The following is a 20,931-nucleotide window of genomic DNA, read 5'->3' on the forward strand; positions in this document are numbered from 1 at the left end:
ATGTGGCCTGTTCTGAAGAAAGCTGACCACAAATAATGCCTTAACTAGAGACATTTTAAGTAACTAACAAGTCTGTGTGCCGCTTGAAACTACACATTAATAATAATAATACATTTTATTTATACAAGGCGCCTTTCAGAGAACTCAAGGACACCGAACAAACAAACAATAAATAAATAAAAGACACAATTATAAACAACTTAAAACATCAGAAAATCTAAAAATTAAAACCAAACAAAACCACTATAATCAGGAGGAAAAAGAAAAAGCCATTTTAAACAGATGTGTTTTAAGTTTACATTTGACGGATGAATATGATTTGATATTTCGGAGATCTGCAGGTAATGAATTCCAGAGCTTGGGAGCAGAACGGCTGAAAGCTCTGCTCCCCATGGTGGTTAGACGGGCGGGAGGGACGGACAGATGGGTGGAGGAAGAGGATCTAAGGTTATTACATTATCATTTATTAGGTTGTATGGTTGCCAATATTCAAATTTACTTTGCATATTGTTATTATTTATGAATATTATCAATAATACATTGTTTAAATTGTAACTTAACTCCTGTTTGTTTTTTACTACACCTAATTGCCTGAGGTTATACATGTACAGTAGAAGGAAAGGTGGGTAGAAGTTATATGGTACAGTACCTTTATAAACAGTGGTAAGTCTGGGAGATTTGAGGCATTCTGACAAAGGCTACATATTACTGTAATAATACAAAAGGGGAAAGCAGAGCAATATATTATTCTATTCTACTATGAGTCAGGCAAATGTAGTTTAAATCTAAGTTCAGTGTAAAGCAACCAGCTTGAGACAAAGCTTCATAAATATAAATAAATAAATAAAATAATAAAAAAATAAAATAAATAAATAACTAAATAAAAAGGGTGTCATGGTATTGCTGCAGATAATGTTGCTGCCTCACTGTTCCAAAGAACTACTGTAATGTTATAAATCATTCTAGTCACTCTCTATGTCAAGTTTGCATGCTCTTCCTCTGTCTCCGTGGGTATTTCTTTGGGTATTTTGGTTTCTTCTCACATCAAAAAACATACAGTTCTTCTGCTGTCTACATTATACTTGGAAGAAAACTGGAGCATACCCTTAGAAACCTTAGCTATATAAAGAATTGAAAAAAAAGTAAAGGTGATTTCTTGTCAGGCTCCTAACTTTAAACTTTTAGACCTCCTGCCAGCTCTGATTTGTGTTGGTGTGTTGCCCTCTGGTGGCCTTAAAATCTGCTATTACCAGATTTACAGCGCACAATACTACAAGGATTACAGTATACTCTGCTTACAACTGGGCTATGGCAGACAAACAGATATTATTTGATTGTTAGCTTAACTTCACAGCGACTGATTTCCTCTCTACAAGTTTCATTTTCTTTACAGCTGAGCTTGTTTTAGCAGGCTGCTCACCCACTTCCCCTCGCTCATTCAAGTGTGTAATGTATCTGCCGTTTTTCATTTCTGCTTTTTTATCTTTACAATACAAACGGAGCCTGTCATTTGTTCCAATCTCAAGCATTAGAGCAGACTGGAAGTTTAAAAAAAGTGCAGAAATGGCATACCAGATATGTGTAAAAACAGACAATGCCCTGAAAAATAAGTAGTATGATGATGAATCATTTATTTATTAGTTGAAAGGAATCCAGTCTTGATCCTACAAGTTGACATTCCATTCTCTTTCTTCATTTGCTGGTTTTCCTGTTATTCTGGAAAGTGGTCTACTGCTGTGTATAAGTGTAAATTCCACAGTTACTTCCTAAACGATTATAATCAAAAAACTTCTTAAGTTATATTAGAAATTCAGTTAAAGGTAACAGTTTCTGTAAGCTTTGGCTTATTATAAGAAATAAAGATATTGGACTCCATACCACATGAGGCATACAGTAATTTCCTGTTACAAATGTATGTGTGGGGCAGAAATCCATATATGCAGTTTTAATACCAATAAAGATATATAATACAAATTACACATATGTCAGATTTACATATGGAATCCTAACATGTTAGTATAGAATTATGACACAGAATGCAACATAGACTGTAGTCATGTTTGCTAAGTGTAGGCCTATTTTTTGCAACATACAATTGGTAAAGTTTGCTCAGATGGTCTGGCTAGATAATGTCCCCTTAAAACTCTCTTAGCATCCTTCCTAAAGAGGATGTAGCTCTTGGATGTGTTCTGCATTCATATATTTTTTAGTGAATTACTCAAAGTAACTCGATGAGTTAGAGGTGGGAGTTTGAACAAGCAAGTTTGTGACAATAACAATCACACCATAGCAAATGCTCCTGCTTTTGACTTGCAGTCAACTTTTGTAATGAAAATGTATGCACCCTTACAGTGAGATCTTGTGTGATTGGCCTACAGTAGAGCACAAGTCTGGGGTTTGATTAAAACAGGGTGATGTGCCACGCCAATTGCTAATGGTAAGAACTATTCAGATAATGATCATAAAAAGGCTACATTATATAATGGAGACCAAAGAACTTCAGTTAGGCCGCCACTGTCTTATCATATTACTACAGTATGTTTGCTACAAATCAAAATTTAGTGTGTGTAGCCATATAAAATAAAATATTTGCATCTTTAAAATACCATTTATTTTTCCATGCAAATGCAGTATCAAATAAAAAATGTTAAAAGTTATCAGGAGACTGACTCTGTTGCTCTATCAGGACCTTAAATAAAAGAAACCTTATACAACGTTTAATTTAGGTAAGGATAGAGCATTAATAGAGAATGCACCAGCCATCGGATGTGTTGCTCTCATTGTGGAATTGCTTGCTGTCTTCCAGAATACTGACTTGCTGTGGATTGACTTTCATCAAAAACTGGTGGACCATGCTCTGATCTCCATGGACACATACCTTGGACAATTCCCAGATATCAAGGTCAGTTTGATTTGATTGTTGACCTTTATCCACACGCCTGTAGTAAAACCATTTGTGGACTTTGGTTTTGCTTCAAAGATATTCAGTAATTGTTTTCTGGGTAAAAAATAAGTCAGGATAAATGCTATGGCATTGATAATGTAATGGTAAAGAGTAAAATCTCACTACTTGCTTAGAGGAAATCACTTTGATTGCAAGTGTATGCCAATGATATAAGGATGCATTAATCAAATTGCTTTAAGGTTCAATTTTAAAAGCACTGTAACGATTATTAGGTACAGTACATATTGTAATATTATGATTGTTATTTATTTTTATTGCATAAGATCGGAAACATAGAAAAATCAAGGCTCTTGTCAATTTAGTTTAGTATAAATGCAGTTGTTTTTGTATCTTAATTGGAAGTGCGTGTTTTACTGGAGCAATCTCAATAAAATCAATCCAGAATGCAATATGGAGTTTAGACAGTCCAGTGTGTCCAAGGAAACTAGATCAACTGACCCTGGACTTACATATGTCCCATGTCCATACACTATTTACTTATGGCTGATTCTCACTTAAAATTGGTCATTGTGTGCTGTTTATCATTGAATGGGTGCAACTTTTAACAACATTTGGCAGCACAATGATCCTGAAAGATTATAACATGACTTGACTGTTTTGTCAGTTGTGGTAGCTACATTGCAGTCATCTTCCTGTCTTCCACACTCAGAAAAGTGAGTCGGCACTGATTGTGTTTTTCTCGTTTCATCTCCCTGAATTAGGCACGCATTGCCAAACGTGGCCGCAAACTGGTGGACTACGACAGTGCTCGGCACCATTTTGAATCCTTGCAGCATGCCAAGAAGAAAGATGAAGTGAAAATTGCCAAGGTAATGGGAAATGCCAGTATGGTAAGGATGATGCAGCACGAAAAAGAGGGAGAAACAGAAGTAAATATATCTGAGCATGAAAACAAGTGCAGCCCCCGAAAGAAGTACATGACTTATACTGATGTACATCTTATTTCCAGTGTTTTTTATTAATAAGCATCATTTTATAACCCACAACCTACTAGATGAACGACTGAATCAGTATTTATTTTCCTTATTGCCACAGGTAACATGCCTCATTACAGAACACTTTATACAGCCAGCAATATTTTATTACAGTAATATTATATTACACTGTCAAACTCCTAAGTGTATGTCAATGTGCTGTCTTCTTGTGGGTCAACTGCACTATTTGCAGATCAATTGACTTTTGTAGTTTCTCCTTCGGCATCTGGTCAATCTTAGGACCAAGTTCATTCAGATCAGTTGTTTAACCTGAAGTAGTTCATCTCATCTGCATTTATAATTTGCTGCGTGGAAAGTTTTTGAAGTATATTCTATTTTTCATTTATTTAACATCAATGTCCTTAAATCAGTTCAATTTGGCTCTCAATTATTTTTCACATTTTTTTCATATGCCCAAGACACTATGTATATTTCTAAGAATGAAACAGTTAAAAGTAAACATCCGCATTATGAACCTATTTATTGCAAAACAGTGTTATAGAAAACCTGAATCTATTTTGTCAGCAGAAGTTACAAAACAGGAGCCAACTCTGATCAGGGCACACTCTTGCACAATAACATACACACCAGGCCAGTACACAGTCACCAAACAACTCACCTGCAAATGGCTACGGACGCTTGCTCAGAGATTATTGTGAGCTTAGAAAAACATTGGGAGATGATATTAAGAACATGCAACACAAGCAAAGCAAGGGTCAGAATTGTAAGATCAAAAGAAATCAGGACTACCAAGAATAAAAGTCGAAACCAAAAACAGAATCCAACCACGAGGTCCTCCTTGAGAAATAAGTTCACTAATGCTAAATATTTGTTGAGGTTGTTACACTGTGTAGTTCGAACGCTGTAATATTTATGATGTAATTTCCGTTATGTCATTAGCATGATATTTGAGGCTATGTGAACTTCAAAATGACATCATGTAAATAAGGAAAAGTCATTAATGAAAATCAACAATTAAATTTCAAGACAACACAAGAAAATAACGCAAGAAATTGATTCCTCACATGTCAAAATCCCAAAATATACATAAATATATGTATAAAGCTGTCTAATACTACACATATTTTTGGCATTTATGGATAAAATGGAGATTATGGTGAAAAACAGCAGAGAAAATACAGAGACATGGAGCAGAATATGCAAGCCAAATCTAATACTCAGGAGCTGTGAGACAGCAGCACTAAACTTCCTGCCACCATACCATCCAATATTGAATAAAACAAAACAAAACATACTCAGACCCACTTAGTTAGACCTATTCAGAGTTGCAGTGCACTGGCATGATCTTTGATTAGTAATCATTTATTATACACACTCCAGTGGAATTTCTGGCTAATTGTGTATTGATTGTAAGGTTTAACACACAGATATTCTGAATATGAGGTGTGTTCTTGTGTTTCTCGCACCTTCACAAAGTTTAAAATATATTTACATTTGGTTTTTGTTTTGAGCATTGCCACTTTATAGAATCTGTTGCTACAATGTGTCTTCTGATTGCTTGGAGGGGTTTTAATAAAGGTCAGCCTTGACCTTGATAGGTCAGTTGTTTAAAGTTTGACTCAAGTGGCCATTTTTTATCCGAGTTTGAAGGATAAACCTTGAAACACTGTGCTGAAATCTTTCTTTTAATATTTTCCTGTTTTTTGACCTTAGCATTCTCCTTCTGACTTTGACACTTGCATTTAGTTTTGGTTTCTGGTGAAATATTGGTGTGGCTTTTAGTTAACCAGATGAGCACACATTTTGACTCGCATTCATCTGCTGGTCTTCGCTCATTTATAATTCTGTCTCCAGTCTATTACTGATGATTCAAAATGTACATCAAAATATTCACACAGAATGTACAGACTTTTTATATATCAAAACTACTAAATATTACATATATATGAGCACACTGAATAGTAAACTATAAGGCAAAGGAAGAGGGAAAGGCAACATTCAGTCTGGTGGCTCTGAGGCTAAGGATCTGCGCTGGTATCCCAAAGGTTGCCGGTTCGAATCCCCGTCAGTGCCAAAAGAGATCCTACTCTGCTGGGCCCTTGAGCAAGGCCCTTAACCTGTAATTGCTCCAGGGGGCGCTGTACAATGGCTGACCCTGCGCTCTGACCCCAAGGGGTATGCGAAAAAAACTAACAAACACTGTTGTAAGTCGCTCTGGATAAGAGCGTCTGCTAAATGATGTAAATGTAAATGTAAAAATGTAAATGTTCATCTATATGAAAACAGCAGTCATAAAGCTTAACAAAGTCAGATTTTCAGCAGAAAGTGGACAGAGTTCCCACAAAACGCTGCTTGAGACTACAGATGCTACTATATAATAATCTGCACATAGATCAGTTAGTGCATACATAAAATGTCACCTGAGGTATAAAATTTGACAAGCGAGCTTGACAGTAGGTGGAAGAAGGCAAAAGGGGTAGCTGAAAACTATAAAGTCTGTGGCACAAGCTGATGTAGTAGAGGTCTTTTAATTTCAACTGACTTTTTACCAGTTGAATAGCCAACCTCCTATTTGTAATGCCTGACTGAGATTCTGAAGACATCAGCCTACAAAATCTTCACCCTGCAATACACAATGTTGCCCTTCCAATATGTATATAAGCTAATGGGTGAGCTGGTTGCAGAATAAGACAGTATTACTAGGTGTGTGTGTGTGTGTGTGCATTGTTAAAATAAAAAATCAGGCAAGTTTAATTATTTCACATTGTACAGAAAATTAAAACTTCCTGTAACAGCAGAGCCAGCAAGATGTAGTAAAGGTTCTGTACAAAGGCTACTTGGGAGCTGAGTGTTTAAATCCAAACAAGGGAATTGTACTGTTCTGCACGGATCATTGCCTGCACTCTATGGACTTTAACTCTCTCTCTCTGATTTTGCTCTCCTTGCAGCTTGCATCTGGTGGATTTGCTCTTACTGTGTCTCTGTCTCTGACTGAATAACTCCTCCATCCCTTCTGTGACCTGTTTCTGTGTGTGCTGAAGGTTTCCTACCTGTTCCATGTTTTGTTTGTTTTTGTGCTCACACAGCCAGTCTCGCTGCTTGAGAAGGCCGCCCCCCAGTGGGCTCAGGGGAAACTGCAAGCTCATCTTGTTGCTCAAACTAACCTGCTGAGAAACCAGGTGATTGAAACATCCCCCACTACCAGCCCCCTCCTATTTAACAATGCCTGTCTGTGCATGCTGCTTTCCAGAAAGGAATGTCTAGGACCGAGGAGAAGATGCTTTGTAAATTCACACTTTGCTTATGAAATATGAATTATGAATTCATTCAATCCAGGTGCACAAAGCCTGCTTTATTTTAGGTTAAGATTTTTTAGTTCCTTTTCATTTGATTTCATGGTGGCACAGTGGTTTTATATACACCTAGCTGTTGTCCTTGTGGAAATTGCACTTTTTCTCCCATGCTTGTGTGGATTTCCTTACCAAATCCTGAAAAGATGTGTTTGCTAAGTTGATTGATGATTCTAAATTAGCCCCTTAAGTGTGCCCAGCTCTGTTCTGGGCTGCTTCCTTCCTTCCATCCATACTGCCATGATAGGATTTAGCCCCCTTATTCCACAGCATTAGATTAAATTGGTTTGATAATGTTATGTTTCCTTTTATCATCTGGGCCTGCTCATTCCAATGTAGAAAGAACTGCCATGGATGGGAGGCCAGTCCATTGAGCGGCACTAGTCTAGTCTATTTTAAAAACAAACCAGAACATGTAGAGAATATAGAAAATATGCACAGACACTGTTAGTATTTAAGTCTAGTACTGTATGTGTCTGATGGGTAGAATTGTAAACTATATGCCACAAACCTGCCTCTTGTATAGTGTTATGTTGAAAAGGATGACCGTTAGTGAGCTAAGAGGAAACCTCTTCTGTGCAACACAGACAGCAAAAATATCCGCTCGACATGAGAGGGCTGTGAATTTGAGAGGACAGAAATACAGTCCACCTCCAAATTGTGGAAATCATCATAAATGGCAATAAGTTGCTCTAATTGACTTACTAAAGGCCTTTGCCATAGAGTTGCATTTCAGGATTAAATATGATCGTAGGGAAGTTGCTCTGGGTATAATATGACTCTAATTAAGCCAGGGAACTGAAGGGGAAGTGGATGTTAGGCACAGGAGGGATGAATTGGTATGTATAATTAATTTTATCCTATTGTCTACAGTCATGTAAGCGAAGCAAAGCTGCTTCACAAGCCTGGAAAGAATAAAAACTTATTCACTGTCAACTGACTACAATATGTGGGGTAATCCTTTCAGTACAGGTGTCTTGTTTGCAGGATGTTCTAATACCTCCCTTTTCTGTCTTGTGGACCTTTAATAGCGTGAGTTTATGATCAGTGGAATGATCCTCTATCTTTCTGATTGCAGTCTCAAAGATACCTTTTTAAGGTTCTGCACAGCAGTGCACTCTCAACATGCAACAACTTATCATCCACTGCAAATGTATACAGGCGGGCAAATTCAATATGCGGACTTTGTAGTTCCTCTCCAACCGTGATACTTTTACATTTGCATTGTTCAATTTTAAAAAGCCTGTGAAGGATTGGAGAAAGGTTTTTGAAAGTTCTACATCATAATTTTTTGTCCTCTTTAGATTGCCATCACTGTTGCTATCAAGGATGTTTGTTGTATATAAATAAATGTTAGCTTGCTTTGCACATGTAAATGGCATAGGCAATGGTTTTGAACTTCTAAAAGGCTTGGTTGTTTAATCATAATGTATATGTTATATCATACCATTTTCAAACATGCTTAATCTAGTTCAGAGGTGTAGCGGGAGTAGAGCCTATCTCCGCAGCACTTGTACAATGCGGAAAACAGCTCTGGACAAGGTGCCAGTCCACCGTGTAGCCCTCTAACCTATCATGCATGTCTTTTGGAATGTGGGAGGATAAAAAAGCATTGGGAAGATGCATGGAGAGCATATGAGCTCCACATGGACAACAACTGCAGGATTAGAACTCAGAACACATAATCTGTGAGCTAGTAGCTCTAACACTGAATTACTGTGCTAAAACTTTGAAATAATTTTATAGAAAGTGATTTGTAGAAATTTATTTTTATTTCAATATTGTAGAATCTGATTGATGTGAAAAAATTAAAGTCCATTATATGATATCATGGAAGGTGAACACTTTTTATACTCACTGCAATTATTTCAATGACTTCAAGGCAGGAAAAGCTCAAATCTTTATGCTTCTGATTGCTCTGCTTTGGGGTTACCTGGTGTTATTCCATTTGTAGGCCCCAGTTCTCACTTTGTAAACGGATGTGAGTGGGGAGACTGGAAAACACTAGTATTTTATAATGAAGTTTTCACCCATATGTGCTCAGGCGGAAGAGGACTTGGGCAGAGCCCAGAAGGTCTTTGAGGAGATTAACATGGATCTGCAAGAGGAACTACCATCCCTGTGGAACAGGTCAGTATGTCAATGTTTGGACTGCAACCCATAATTCTTCTTAAATCATCTTGCTTAACATCTAGGATGGATGTGAATCTATGTGAGGACTGTTTACAATGCAGGGACTAGAGATCTTTTAATCTCCAAAATAAACCAATTTTAATATGAAGCATGCATAAATGTATAAAATTTATGGTGAAAGTTAACTTGTGCATTGAAACAGGCTGTCTTCAAGCCATTTCCTCTTGTGTGTATATGTAAGTGAATGAGGCCGTGAGTGAGTGATTACCATGTCTACAAGTAAACAGGCCCATCATGTATGTCAATATGGACATGGATGGTTCAGTGACTATCCTCTTAGGTCAGGTTCATCAGATCTAGTAAAAACAATCAGGAATATTCACACTGCTTCAGCATGGCTTGTTTTAAGTGAGCAAGTGAAAGCCAAACATTAAAGTATACTGTACCAGAAAGTAAGAGAATCCTTCAAAGATTACCTAAAATATCTAGATTGCTAGCCACCCTAGGGACTTTATATCTCGGTTCTATTGTATAATCAATAGTGTAAAAGATTGCATTTGTGGAAAAGACGAGGGAAACTCTCCTTGTTACCCTGTACATAATAGTCTAATCTCTTATATTTTAATAAAGGGGTCAGGCCTGTACTCAGATCTCATTATTTTCTCAATACAGATGGCTGGCATGCACAGAAAGAAACTCTCAAAAGCTCCCCTCACACACATAATCGGAAAATTCTCTGGTTAACCATTTCTAGAACTTAATAGTATTTGCTTGTTCACACGTACCAGCGCTGTTCAGCAGTCACTACTTCTATCCCTTCTTTATGATTTCTAAAAGATGTGCAAAAAGGCTGCACTTAGGGGAAATTTATTTTTGCATTAAAGAATATATGTGGGTGGCCAGCATTTAATGAATGCTACAGTTAATCTAGCTTCTTCTTCTTTTGACTGCTCCTGTTAGGGGTTGCCGCAGCAGATCATCTTCTTCCATATCGTCCTGTCTTCTGCATCTTGCTCTGTTACACCCATCACCTGCATGTCCTCTCTCAACACATCCATAAACCTTCTCGTAGGCCTTCCTCTTTTCCTCTTACCTGGCAGCTCTATCGTTAACATCCTTTTCCCAATATACCCAGCATCTCTCCTCTGCACATGTCCAAACCAACGCAATCTCGCCTCTCTGACTTTGTCTCCCAATCACCCAGCTGAGCTGACCCGCTAATATACTCATTTCTAATCCTCTCCATCCTCGTCAAACCCAATGTAAATCTTAACATCATTAACTCTGCCACCTCCAAGTCTGTCTCCTGCTTTCTGGTCAGTGCCACCGTCTCCAACCCATATAACATAGCTGGTCTCATTACCGTCCTGTAGACCTTCCCTTTCACTCTTGCAGATTCCCACAAATCACAAATCACTCCTGACACTCTTCTCCACCCATTCCACCCTGCCTGCACTCTCTTTTTCACCTCTCTTCCACAATCCCCATTTTCTGTACTGTTGATCCCAAGTATTTAAACTCATCCACCTTCGCCAACTCTACTCCTTGCAGCCTCACCATTCCACTGACTTCCCTCTCATTTACACACATGTATTCTGTCTTGTTCCTACTGACCTTCATTCCTCTCCTCTCTAGAGCATATCTCCACCTCTCCAGAGTCTCCTCAACCTGCTCCCTACTATCGCTACAGATTACAATGTCATCAGCAAACATCATAGTCCACGGGGACTCCTGTCTAATCTTGTCTGTCAACCTGTCCATCACCATTGCAAATAAGAAAGGGCTCAGAGCCGATCCCTGATGTAATCCCACCTCCACGCTGAATGCATCCGTCACTCCTACTGCAGACCTCACCACTGTCACACTTCCCTCATACATATCCTGTACAACTCTTACGTACTTCTCTGCCATTCCCGACTTCCTCATACAATACCACAGCTCATCTCGAGGCACCCTGTCATATGCTTTCTCCAGGTCCACTAACACGCAATGCAACTCATTCTGGGCTTCTTTATACTTCTCCATCAACACCCTCAGAGCAAACATTGCATCTGTGGTGCTCTTTATTGGCATGAAACCATACTACTGCTCACTAATCATCACCTCACTTCTTAACCTAGCTTCCACTACTCTTTCCCATAACTTAATGCTGTGGCTCATCAATTTTATTCCCCTGTAGTTACTTTAGCTCTGCACATCCTCCATATTCTTAAAAATCGGTACAAGTACACTTCTTCTCCACTCCTAAGGCATCCTCTCACTTTACAGTTGATCTAGCTATTTATTTAATTATTATTTGCACAATACACTAGAATTACAATCATGCTTTTGAGTCACAATTAATACTCTGATGGGAAATAAAAAAACAGCAGGACCAAACATGAAGCATAAAGGTTTCCAACACATGAGTGACTACATTTTTACTATGTGTAGTACAGGAATCAGATCTAGACAAGGAGAAACCTCTTCTGTACTTTTGAAAGCAAAGTTTTAATGTGCACAGAGTCACCCTTGCCCCCATCACCTTTTAAATAAGGGGTCTGGTTTACACAGGAAACATCTCTTCCTGTTATTTTTTAGTAAATGTGCCATGCCTGCAGATTGTGGAGTTCCATTTATTATTCCTTTATCATAGGTGCCTGGTGTGGACAGTAGGCAACTTTGAAACATTACTTTTCATTAATTTATATGAGCTAGACAAAGGAATGATCACCCTCTTATTGCTCAGTAAGGGTCTGTGAGCTTCAAAGTTATTCCTGATATCAATATAAGTGATTTCAAATAGTCAAACCTATATAAAGTTAAGACAACACTTCTTTGCAACTGCAGGACATCTACTCCAGACCTCTTTAATATGAGAGTCTGAGGTACACAATGAACATCTCACTTTAATAATGGGGGTTCACTTTAATAATGGGAGATACATTGTCCTAGAAGCTGGCCCTATGTCTTTCTTTTAGGTCCCAGTAATATTCCCCAATCTTTAAGAGAATTATCTGGTTGTAGAAGTACATTATAAAATGTGCTACAAATAGTGCATGTGAGCACTTGACATAAGTGCCCACAAAAAATAAAGTGTGACTGAATAGATCATATATAGGGTAGGTACTTCAACCAACATCAATCCCCTGCCAATCTTAAAATATGTGTGCCAGCTCTTCCAAGGGTTATCCACCCTCCTAAGAGGTATGGAGGGAGTGATTTGCAGTGATGACATGGTTTTTGCTTCTTTACTCATTACCAATAAGAATGCTAACTATTCTGTACTAGGCTCACTGAACTTTGAACAAAACAGCACTACAGCCACAAGGATTAACAGATTCTTTCCAGTTTAGATCATGCTAAAAAACCTAGGCTGTGTCCTGGAACTAGAGGTACGGCCAAAGTGCAGCATATTTGTACAGAAATTCTATTTAAGAAAAAAAAAAAAACTGAAATAAAAAAACGGCTTGTTGACTTGTGCTTTACACTGTGTATTTTGTTAAACTAATTATTTCCTATTTTGGCTTTTCTTATTCAAAAGACATGAAACATCAACAAAACCTTTTACTCTACTGACTAGTTTCTGAAGAAATTAACTAGCCCTGCACTCTGTTTTCATTCATGCAAGGCATCCTTGAAGTGCTTTTAAAAAGCTCATCCATCCTATGCTTGCTGCCCTCTCCTTTATTGTGCTCTTCCTGAATTTAAAGTTACGGCTGATTTGTTCAATAGGCTGTGAAGTTTTAAATTACACAGCTAATTCATTCAAAAGTTACATAAATACACTAAATGAACATCAGATCATAACACTTACAGTGCTCCCTCTTTTAAATCAGTCATGGTTTCTAATGGTTGGTTATGATTCTCCATAAACTCATACAGAATGATTTATGTTTGAGGTACACAGCAGGTCGAGGAGCACTGCTCATTCATTTATTTCTTCTTTCTAAGTCTGTGGCATCTCTTTCATTTTAGGTAAAAAAACACATTTGTGCTAACTCATAGATAGATAGATAGAATTAACTTTACTTGTCCCCGGGGAGAAATTTGACTTTTTACATAAGTTCTTTAAGTAAATAAATACATAAATAGATAGATTGGTAAGTAAATAAATAAATACACATACACACACACACACTTTGGTCTGAACACATACTGAAATGACTATAAAGCAATAAAATACAAAAGAAAGAAGAGTTCTGCCTTGAGTGTCACAGTCACAGTACAGCATTATGCAGGCATATTGCTGTTGGTATGAAGGACCCCCCATAGCATTTGTTTACACACTTCTGCTGAATAATTAATTGGCTGAAAGTCCTCAGTGTTAGTGTGTCAGAGAGAAGATGTGCAGCATTGTTCATAAAGGCACTCAGTTTTGTTTTAATTCTCTACTACCGCCATTGGCTCTAGAGTGCATCCTGTAACTGATCATCCATCTAACCATGACAGAGTTAATAGAAGATGTGAAAGATGTCACATCCCAGTTTAAAGGAACTCAGTCTCCTAAGGAAAAAGAGCCTGATCTGCCCTTACTTACATAGTTCCTCTGTGTTCCGAGAAAGTTAACTTAAAGAGTTAACCTACCAGCAGGGATAAGCCAGTTAACAGGGCACAGAACAGCAGATGAATAAACTAATTTCTACCTCTTTCTTCTGTAACCTTGACTTGGTAATGTTAGGGTTAGAACTGCCAAATTTTCAGTATTTTTGACCATTTTCAGCTCACTACTGATTTGAAGTGTAGGTGGAGAAGCAATTACCAACTGTCTCTTTTATATCTTGTCTTGCAGTCGTGTGGGATTCTACGTTAACACATTCCAGAGTGTTGCTGGTCTGGAGGAGAACTTTCACAAGGAGATGGGAAAGGTGAGCCCAGCAGTTTGACCTGCTTGACCTAAAGTAGTCTGCAATGGAGACAAGATTGAGCAGGACTTAGCAGATGCAATTGAAATGAAATTAAAGTACTGCCTGAAAAAGCAGTTAACTGTCAATACATTGTGCTTGCACAGACCTCTAGGTTGCAGCTTGAAAATGCAGTAGGAATTGTGTCACTGCACACTACTGACTTTGTTTTTCAAAGTGAGTGATAGGAGAGAGAGTTTGAAGCATTAAAAAGATCATTTATTAAACAATACAACTGGTAAATACACAAATGAAGAACACAAAAAGTATAAACAGAATACTAAAAAAAGCCTTGGAGCTCCACTGGGTTTGCCCACCCATATCTACCAGGTGAAATGACTTCTCTGCTTTCTCTCTCCACTCTCTGACATGATGCTTCCTCTCACCTCCCATCTTTCTGTCTTTCCCTCTCTTTCAGCTCCTTCTGGGCCCTGTTCCTCCCTACTTCTAATCCATCACTTAATCCACCTGCAGTCTGTAGATGTAATGATACACTAGTACAGAGTCTTTAAATCTATCCTGGGGTTCGGTTCCTATATAAGAGACTATTGTAAATTATCTCCTGGTGTCACCAGGTATAAATACCCGGTGTTATCTTTTGAGAGAGTTGCACTATAAATGTCTGACTTGACCTCAAAAAACCAGGCTTGTGTAGTTGCTGTCTGTATTGGTCACCAGAGTACCTGCCACCTGTTAATTCGTAAGGATTTTGCAGGTCCTTCTGAAATTCTTCCAAGATCTCTCCCTTTCAAACCAGTGATCTTGGAGTACCCAGGTAGCAGGGCAGCTTCGTGTGAGACAGGACATACCACCAGTTGATGGGCCCTGCCTACCCACTCTAGCATGTAGAGATGATCTGGTATCAAAATAACAGGTCTAGCGTTTTTTGTCTGTCTCTGTCTGGCACCTCATGCCCTGCACCACACCATGGTCTACCCTTGCTTTTGGGCAACAACTTGCAAACAAACAGAGAACGCTGTTTGTTACTTTCCTCAGCTCAGAAGCAGTATGTCTGTTTTAAAATTGATACCTTTTGTATTGACGGGGTTTAGTTGGAAAGGATTTGGTGTGAGATGCGCAGCATGTTAGTTGTTAGAGAATAATTACTGAAATGCTCACCCCTGGACTCTTAACACATTATTAACTTTCTCCTGAAATTTTAGAAAAAGAGCTGTCAGCTTTGCTTACTGGTTATTTTGTTAGTTACTAATGTGCCTATTTATACTTTCAGTATGGTCAGGTTTTCTGTTTTCTTTTTTGGAAAGCACTTTTAACAGCTGTTGTTCTGTTTTCCCAGATGAATCAAGATCTCAACAATGTTCTAACCAAACTGGATGAACAGCACAAGTCCAATCCACCCAGGTACGTAAGAATCACAGTAGGTCGAAGTGGAATCACAGTCTCAAACTCTGTAAACCACGTCTCACCGTGCATCAGTTTATTGTAAAAGGAAATTGGTAACAAATTCAACATTCCGAGATCAAATTGAAGGGATACATTTTGCAAATCTATTCAAATTGATATATTGACTGTTTTGAAATTATTGGTTGCACAGTAGATGCAATATTAAATCAATGTAGCAGATGATCCAATCTTGACCTCATATTTTCTACTACAGAACACCAAAAACTGGATTAATAGTGCCAAATTAGCATTATTTTAGAACAACTGGCTATTTGGGTTTTTGGCTACAAGGGTTGTGACTTCACTGTTGCATTGCAACATGCTCCTGGTATAGCCTAACTCAACTCAACATTCACCTGAAATGACAGGGTGTTCCAATGGTACGTATTCCTTAGTCCTTAGGAAAATAAACAGCATCATTTAATTCATTTTCAAACCCTGTTGGCCCATTTATGGTGGTAGTGTATCTAGAATGTATTCTGGGTGCAACAGCTGTAAAACAGTACATTAGTCCTCATTACATACAGCTCTGTACACGTGTAAGGAGTTCTATTCAACTTTCAATCTTCAATACCCACTGCATCCCTGATAGATCACAAATGAAAATAACAGCTTATCTTTGTATGGTTATAGGAAACAGAGCACCCAGAGCAAATTCACACACACACTTGCATATACAGTACTGTCAAAATCCGCTGACTGTCTAACAAACACTAACACTCATGTTACATTGCATTTCATCCAAGTGCAGTCCCCAAAAGTGCCACACTGTAGCCTGAGAGGTGAGTCACAAAAGTCCCACTGTTTACTGCTTTGCACCAAAGCTACAAGGTAAATGCATTTTTTTCTTCTCGCAAGTAAAAGTTGTTTTGTGCTTCTATGAGATTACACGATGAAGTATGGTGACCAGTATATCCTAGAGACCTGGGTTTGACTCTCAGATCTGTTATTTTCTTACTGCAACAATTTCCCTTTTGTCATCTGGGTTCCCTCACACATTTTAAGTTAGTTGGTCTTGTGTGACTGTGTGATGTAGGCGCAGTGGTAGTGCTGCTGCTTTGCAGTAAGGAGACTGTGGAAGAGTGTGGGTTCACTTCCCGGTTCCTCCCTGTGTGGATAGCGCTTTGAGTACTGAGAAAAGCGCTATATAAATGTAATGAATTATTTATTATTATTATCCTGTACAGGATTTGTTGATGGCTTACATGCATTGCTTCTGCTCCCATGATTCTGACATGAATTAAACTGGATAAGAAAATGAATGATTTCATGAACATGGGCAGATGTTTTTTTCTTTCTTTAACTGAATTATGAAAGATCTTACCCAGTTTCAGAACTCCTGTGTTCCTGTATAATGCAGACAAGTTTAATAAAGATTAACAATGAATTAACCAAACGAATTAACCTTTCAACAGAAAAATAAATAAATCATCAGAGAAGACCACAAAATCTGTGAAAAGGTAACCGGAGTACAGGCCTGGAATTACCCTGAAGACTAATTGTACTAATGTCAATATAGGACTAACTCTGTCCTCGGTGGGGTGCCAGTACCATATGTGGATTTTATGTTGTGCTTGCATTTTTGTGATTTGTTGATTTTTTTTGTGCTGTGTTATTTAAATTTACACCCATTAGTATTCACAGAATTGTATTTTCTAAGGCATTTGTGGCTTGCGAAGGGTTGCTAGATGCATAGTGGGGCAGTGTTGTGTGCCTGCACCATCACCAATTCTCTCTCTCCATTGGCAGAGCTTTCTGTGAACCCCTTTGAGCATCTCTGACCTTTGAAGAGAAATGTTAAACCTGGAAAATACTTGAAAGCTTGCTAGTTAAGGCAAAAATGGCTAAAAATTATAGCCATTATGGTTACACAAAGCTCTTGAACACGGAATACACTGTTCTGTTGAGCACCTCCACTAAATTGCAGGCTTGCTTTCCCTTCTACACATTTTATGTGTACAGTATGTGGCACACTAGTTCTTACTCAGACCCTTTGAGTTTTGAACAGTTAATGTAAATGATATATGAAGTAACCTTTATTTCATATGGTACTTATCCATAGTAATCACCTATCAGTAAAAATGACCATTGTACACATACTGTTCAGGTGATACAATGAGGCATTTTTGGGATTTCAGGCTCCACTCCCTACAACCTAGCAGTGTGTAACCCAGAAACCGAGGCACTTGGGCATAGCCGTGTACCACAATGCAAGGAGCTACAAACAAACAACAACAAGAAAAGCACTCACTTCCCGAAGCAAATCAAAAGCCATCTACTCCCACAATCCAGATTTCAGAATTTTCGAATAGACTACTAAATCCAAGGGGATGACACTATTATTTTATATTTCTATTTCCATTTTAAGAGACATAGAGGTGTTTTTGATTGTCCATTGTATAAGAAATAAAAGCCTTCCTTTTATAGGTGAGAAAAGGCCATCAAAACACATATATAAATAAACTGTCAGTTATGGAAATATAAAATATACAATTGAAAATTATGCAGAGGTGATCTGGTCCACAAATTTAAAGCACCATGTAATGAAGTGATAGTATGTGCCATATGATTCTGAAAAGCTGCTTTGATTCCATTTGAAGGAAAAACCATCAGAAATGTGAATACAGTAAAAAGTGCAGTGAAAGGGCCATTGGAAGCATTTAAATGAATGAAGAGGTGGGAGTCAGCCACTATAGTTTTCTGACACCACACCACAAAGGATAGAAGTTTCACATATTGGGTGTACAGGCATGACAGTAGAATGTTACAGCTGTGGATCACCGAGCATTAACAGTTGAGGCAGATGGTAAGAAGAGCCATAGGGACTGGCCACATAGGAAGTGAAGGTGTCCAAGTTGTGCTGGATAGACAGCTTAACTACACGCTAGACAGAGTCGGGTTCATAAGAGTTATTGTCAGAAAACGCTACCAGACAGAAAACATCCAGATTGTTATTATTATTTTATTCTAGTAAATTAGCTTGATTGAGAATACAGTACTTTGTGTTTTTTTACTTTTATTTATTTTTTTACAAATGAAGGACAGGCAGAATTACTGTGCTCCTCAGGTTCACAGGGTTCACTGTATCTCTTAGGAAAACACATCTCTGTCAGGTTTTCAGAATGGAAACACTCGGCAGAATGGCTCACTCAGACACTCTATTCATGGTGTCCACAGATAAGGTCTTCTGCAATGCTTTCTGACGCATTACAAAATGGGTTTAAAATCACAAACTGAAAGAACTGTGCATGTGTTCCCCCACTTTGCTTCTCCTACTTACCTAGAACGGTAACTCCTCCTTGTTGGTTATTTGCAATTGCTTGGTGGGATAAAGGAGCATCTGTTTGTTAAGTTACTGTCTAAGGAGCCAAACACATTTCTGCTTGCTCTGTTGTGCTGGAATGACTAGGGGATTTAATATGAGTGGTCAGTTGTTTTTTTCTTTACTACTCTAACACTAAATGTTGTGCGGCGTTTCTTTGTTTATAAAGCTTGCCTTGATTGTTTTACAAAGAGTGTTAAATCACTATTGTGGGTGCTATATAAACAAAAAATTGTTCACTTTTAGCATACAAATCCCATGGTGCATTTTATGACATACACATCCAATGCCTCCTGTGTTTCAGCCTCAGTGGACCACCTGTGATAGAAACTACTTCTCCACCTCCTAACTCAGAAGCCATGGCTGCCAATCACTCTCCCTCATCCTCACCAGTGTCTACACCAGTGCTGGCCATTCCCAAATCTCCATCTCAGGTAAAAATTGAATGTGGTGGGAATGGATTGGTCTTTTTGTCCATTTTGATGGTGAATAGTTTCATATTTGCTGTGGGGCAATAAAGAAATGACAGAAAGGCATGAGTTGAACACTTTCCATTACAGGGTGAAGCAATTAAATCAGAAGGTATAACATGACAGGTGCCTCAGTGAACGAATTGTATTGGGTTGCCTGTGCATAATATGACAATATGAATGTATGGTTGAAGATACCATAAAAAGTGGAGGGATGGATGGATGGATTGTGAGGGATTGTCCACACATAATATGAGGCATTGTTGGAACATATTTTTTTTGTGATGTAGCTTTTTCTCATCTCTGTATTTAAGTTCTTATGTGTGTGCCTTATCATATTATAAGAAGGCATGGTGAGGAGCCACTCAGTTCCGAGAGGGCCCCAGCAAGAGTTTAAAGAAGTCATATGTAAAAATAATTTTAAGTACAGTACCAATGAATGCATAAATTAAGACTGGATTAATTGAGAGTGGTTGTCTTGGACCTTGGCCCTCAAGCAACTGAGTTAGACTCTTTGCTACTGCCTCACACCAAGCAGATGTTTATAAAAAGGAAACTTGTAAGAGTACTGTGTTGAAGGTGAGGACTGGGCACGAAATTCATAGATCACTAACTCGCTTTCTTTTGGAGGCTCTGAGGATTGGCATACCTGACATAGGCTTTTTTTAAATACCTGAAAATCTACGATCATTTATGAATGTGCTGAGGGATACGGAGATGGGCAGGCAACTGTGTAGGATCATTGTGGGTGAGAAGAATCGGTTGATTGATGTTAATCAATTCATTAATTATATATGATTTTTTTCTTTGCCTTTAATTAGATAATTCAGTAAGGTTTTCTGAAATCAAGACATAAGAGACATACATTTAATACAGATGAGGCTGGTTGCTCTTGGGTCTTTTACAAGTTTTCTGAAGTTTCTTGATTTTACGTTTTAGTGTTTTACTTTTGAAATTTGAGTGTGACGTCACAGTCTGCTTGGCCTTGCTTGATGCTCTGCCTTGGGTGACAGAGGACTAAGTCAGTATATTGTGATTCAAGGCTTTTGTTTCCAGTTAGGTCAAAAAGCTTTAAAAATCCAACAGGTTTACTTGATGCAGTTATAAGCTTGTCAAATTGTAACAATTCAACATGATAAAGGAGGTGTCAATGTTTACTAGCTATTTAAAGTCCCAATTCACCTTGGCAGATACACAGTTGTACCTTTAAGGATGATGTCCAGCATTGCGTGGTGTTGCATGGAGAACATAGCCTGAAGTGGAGTGCAGTCATCCTTGATTTATACCTTTGTTATCAGATGAAGTACAGAGTTGACCAAAATGTTGGTAGAGATGTAAGTTAGCCATTCAATTTAGTGTTCATTGTGGAATGCAGGTAGGGGTAGTGTAGCTAACTTCACCGGTAAGTCTGCTCTCTTAACGGGTCTTGTGTACCTGTGAAGTCTACAAAAATGGGCAATGCCCACTTT

The 20,931-nt window shown here is 38.2% G+C and overlaps 1 protein-coding gene across 8 annotated transcripts in view; it reads left to right on the forward strand.

Annotated features, from left to right (window-relative positions):
- LOC114655917 (myc box-dependent-interacting protein 1) overlaps positions 1-20,931 on the forward strand; it is a 106,572-nt gene that overhangs the window by 63,369 nt on the left and 22,272 nt on the right. For 6 of the 8 annotated variants that reach the window (XM_028807222.2, XM_028807221.2, XM_051931217.1 and 3 more), the window contains exons 5-12: positions 2,807-2,902; positions 3,667-3,774; positions 6,987-7,079; positions 9,295-9,380; positions 14,155-14,230; positions 15,564-15,628; positions 17,086-17,130; positions 19,297-19,426. In XM_028807222.2, the coding sequence (XP_028663055.1) occupies positions 2,807-2,902; positions 3,667-3,774; positions 6,987-7,079; positions 9,295-9,380; positions 14,155-14,230; positions 15,564-15,628; positions 17,086-17,130; positions 19,297-19,426 (699 nt within the window). The remainder of the gene's footprint in view (positions 1-2,806; positions 2,903-3,666; positions 3,775-6,986; positions 7,080-9,294; positions 9,381-14,154; positions 14,231-15,563; positions 15,629-17,085; positions 17,131-19,296; positions 19,427-20,931) is intronic. The other 2 variants (XM_028807220.2, XM_028807219.2) reach the window with 2 other exon arrangements.

This window comes from Erpetoichthys calabaricus, chromosome 8 (genome assembly GCF_900747795.2).
Source record: "Erpetoichthys calabaricus chromosome 8, fErpCal1.3, whole genome shotgun sequence".
In the NCBI taxonomy this organism is placed as follows: Eukaryota; Metazoa; Chordata; class Cladistia; order Polypteriformes; family Polypteridae; genus Erpetoichthys; species Erpetoichthys calabaricus.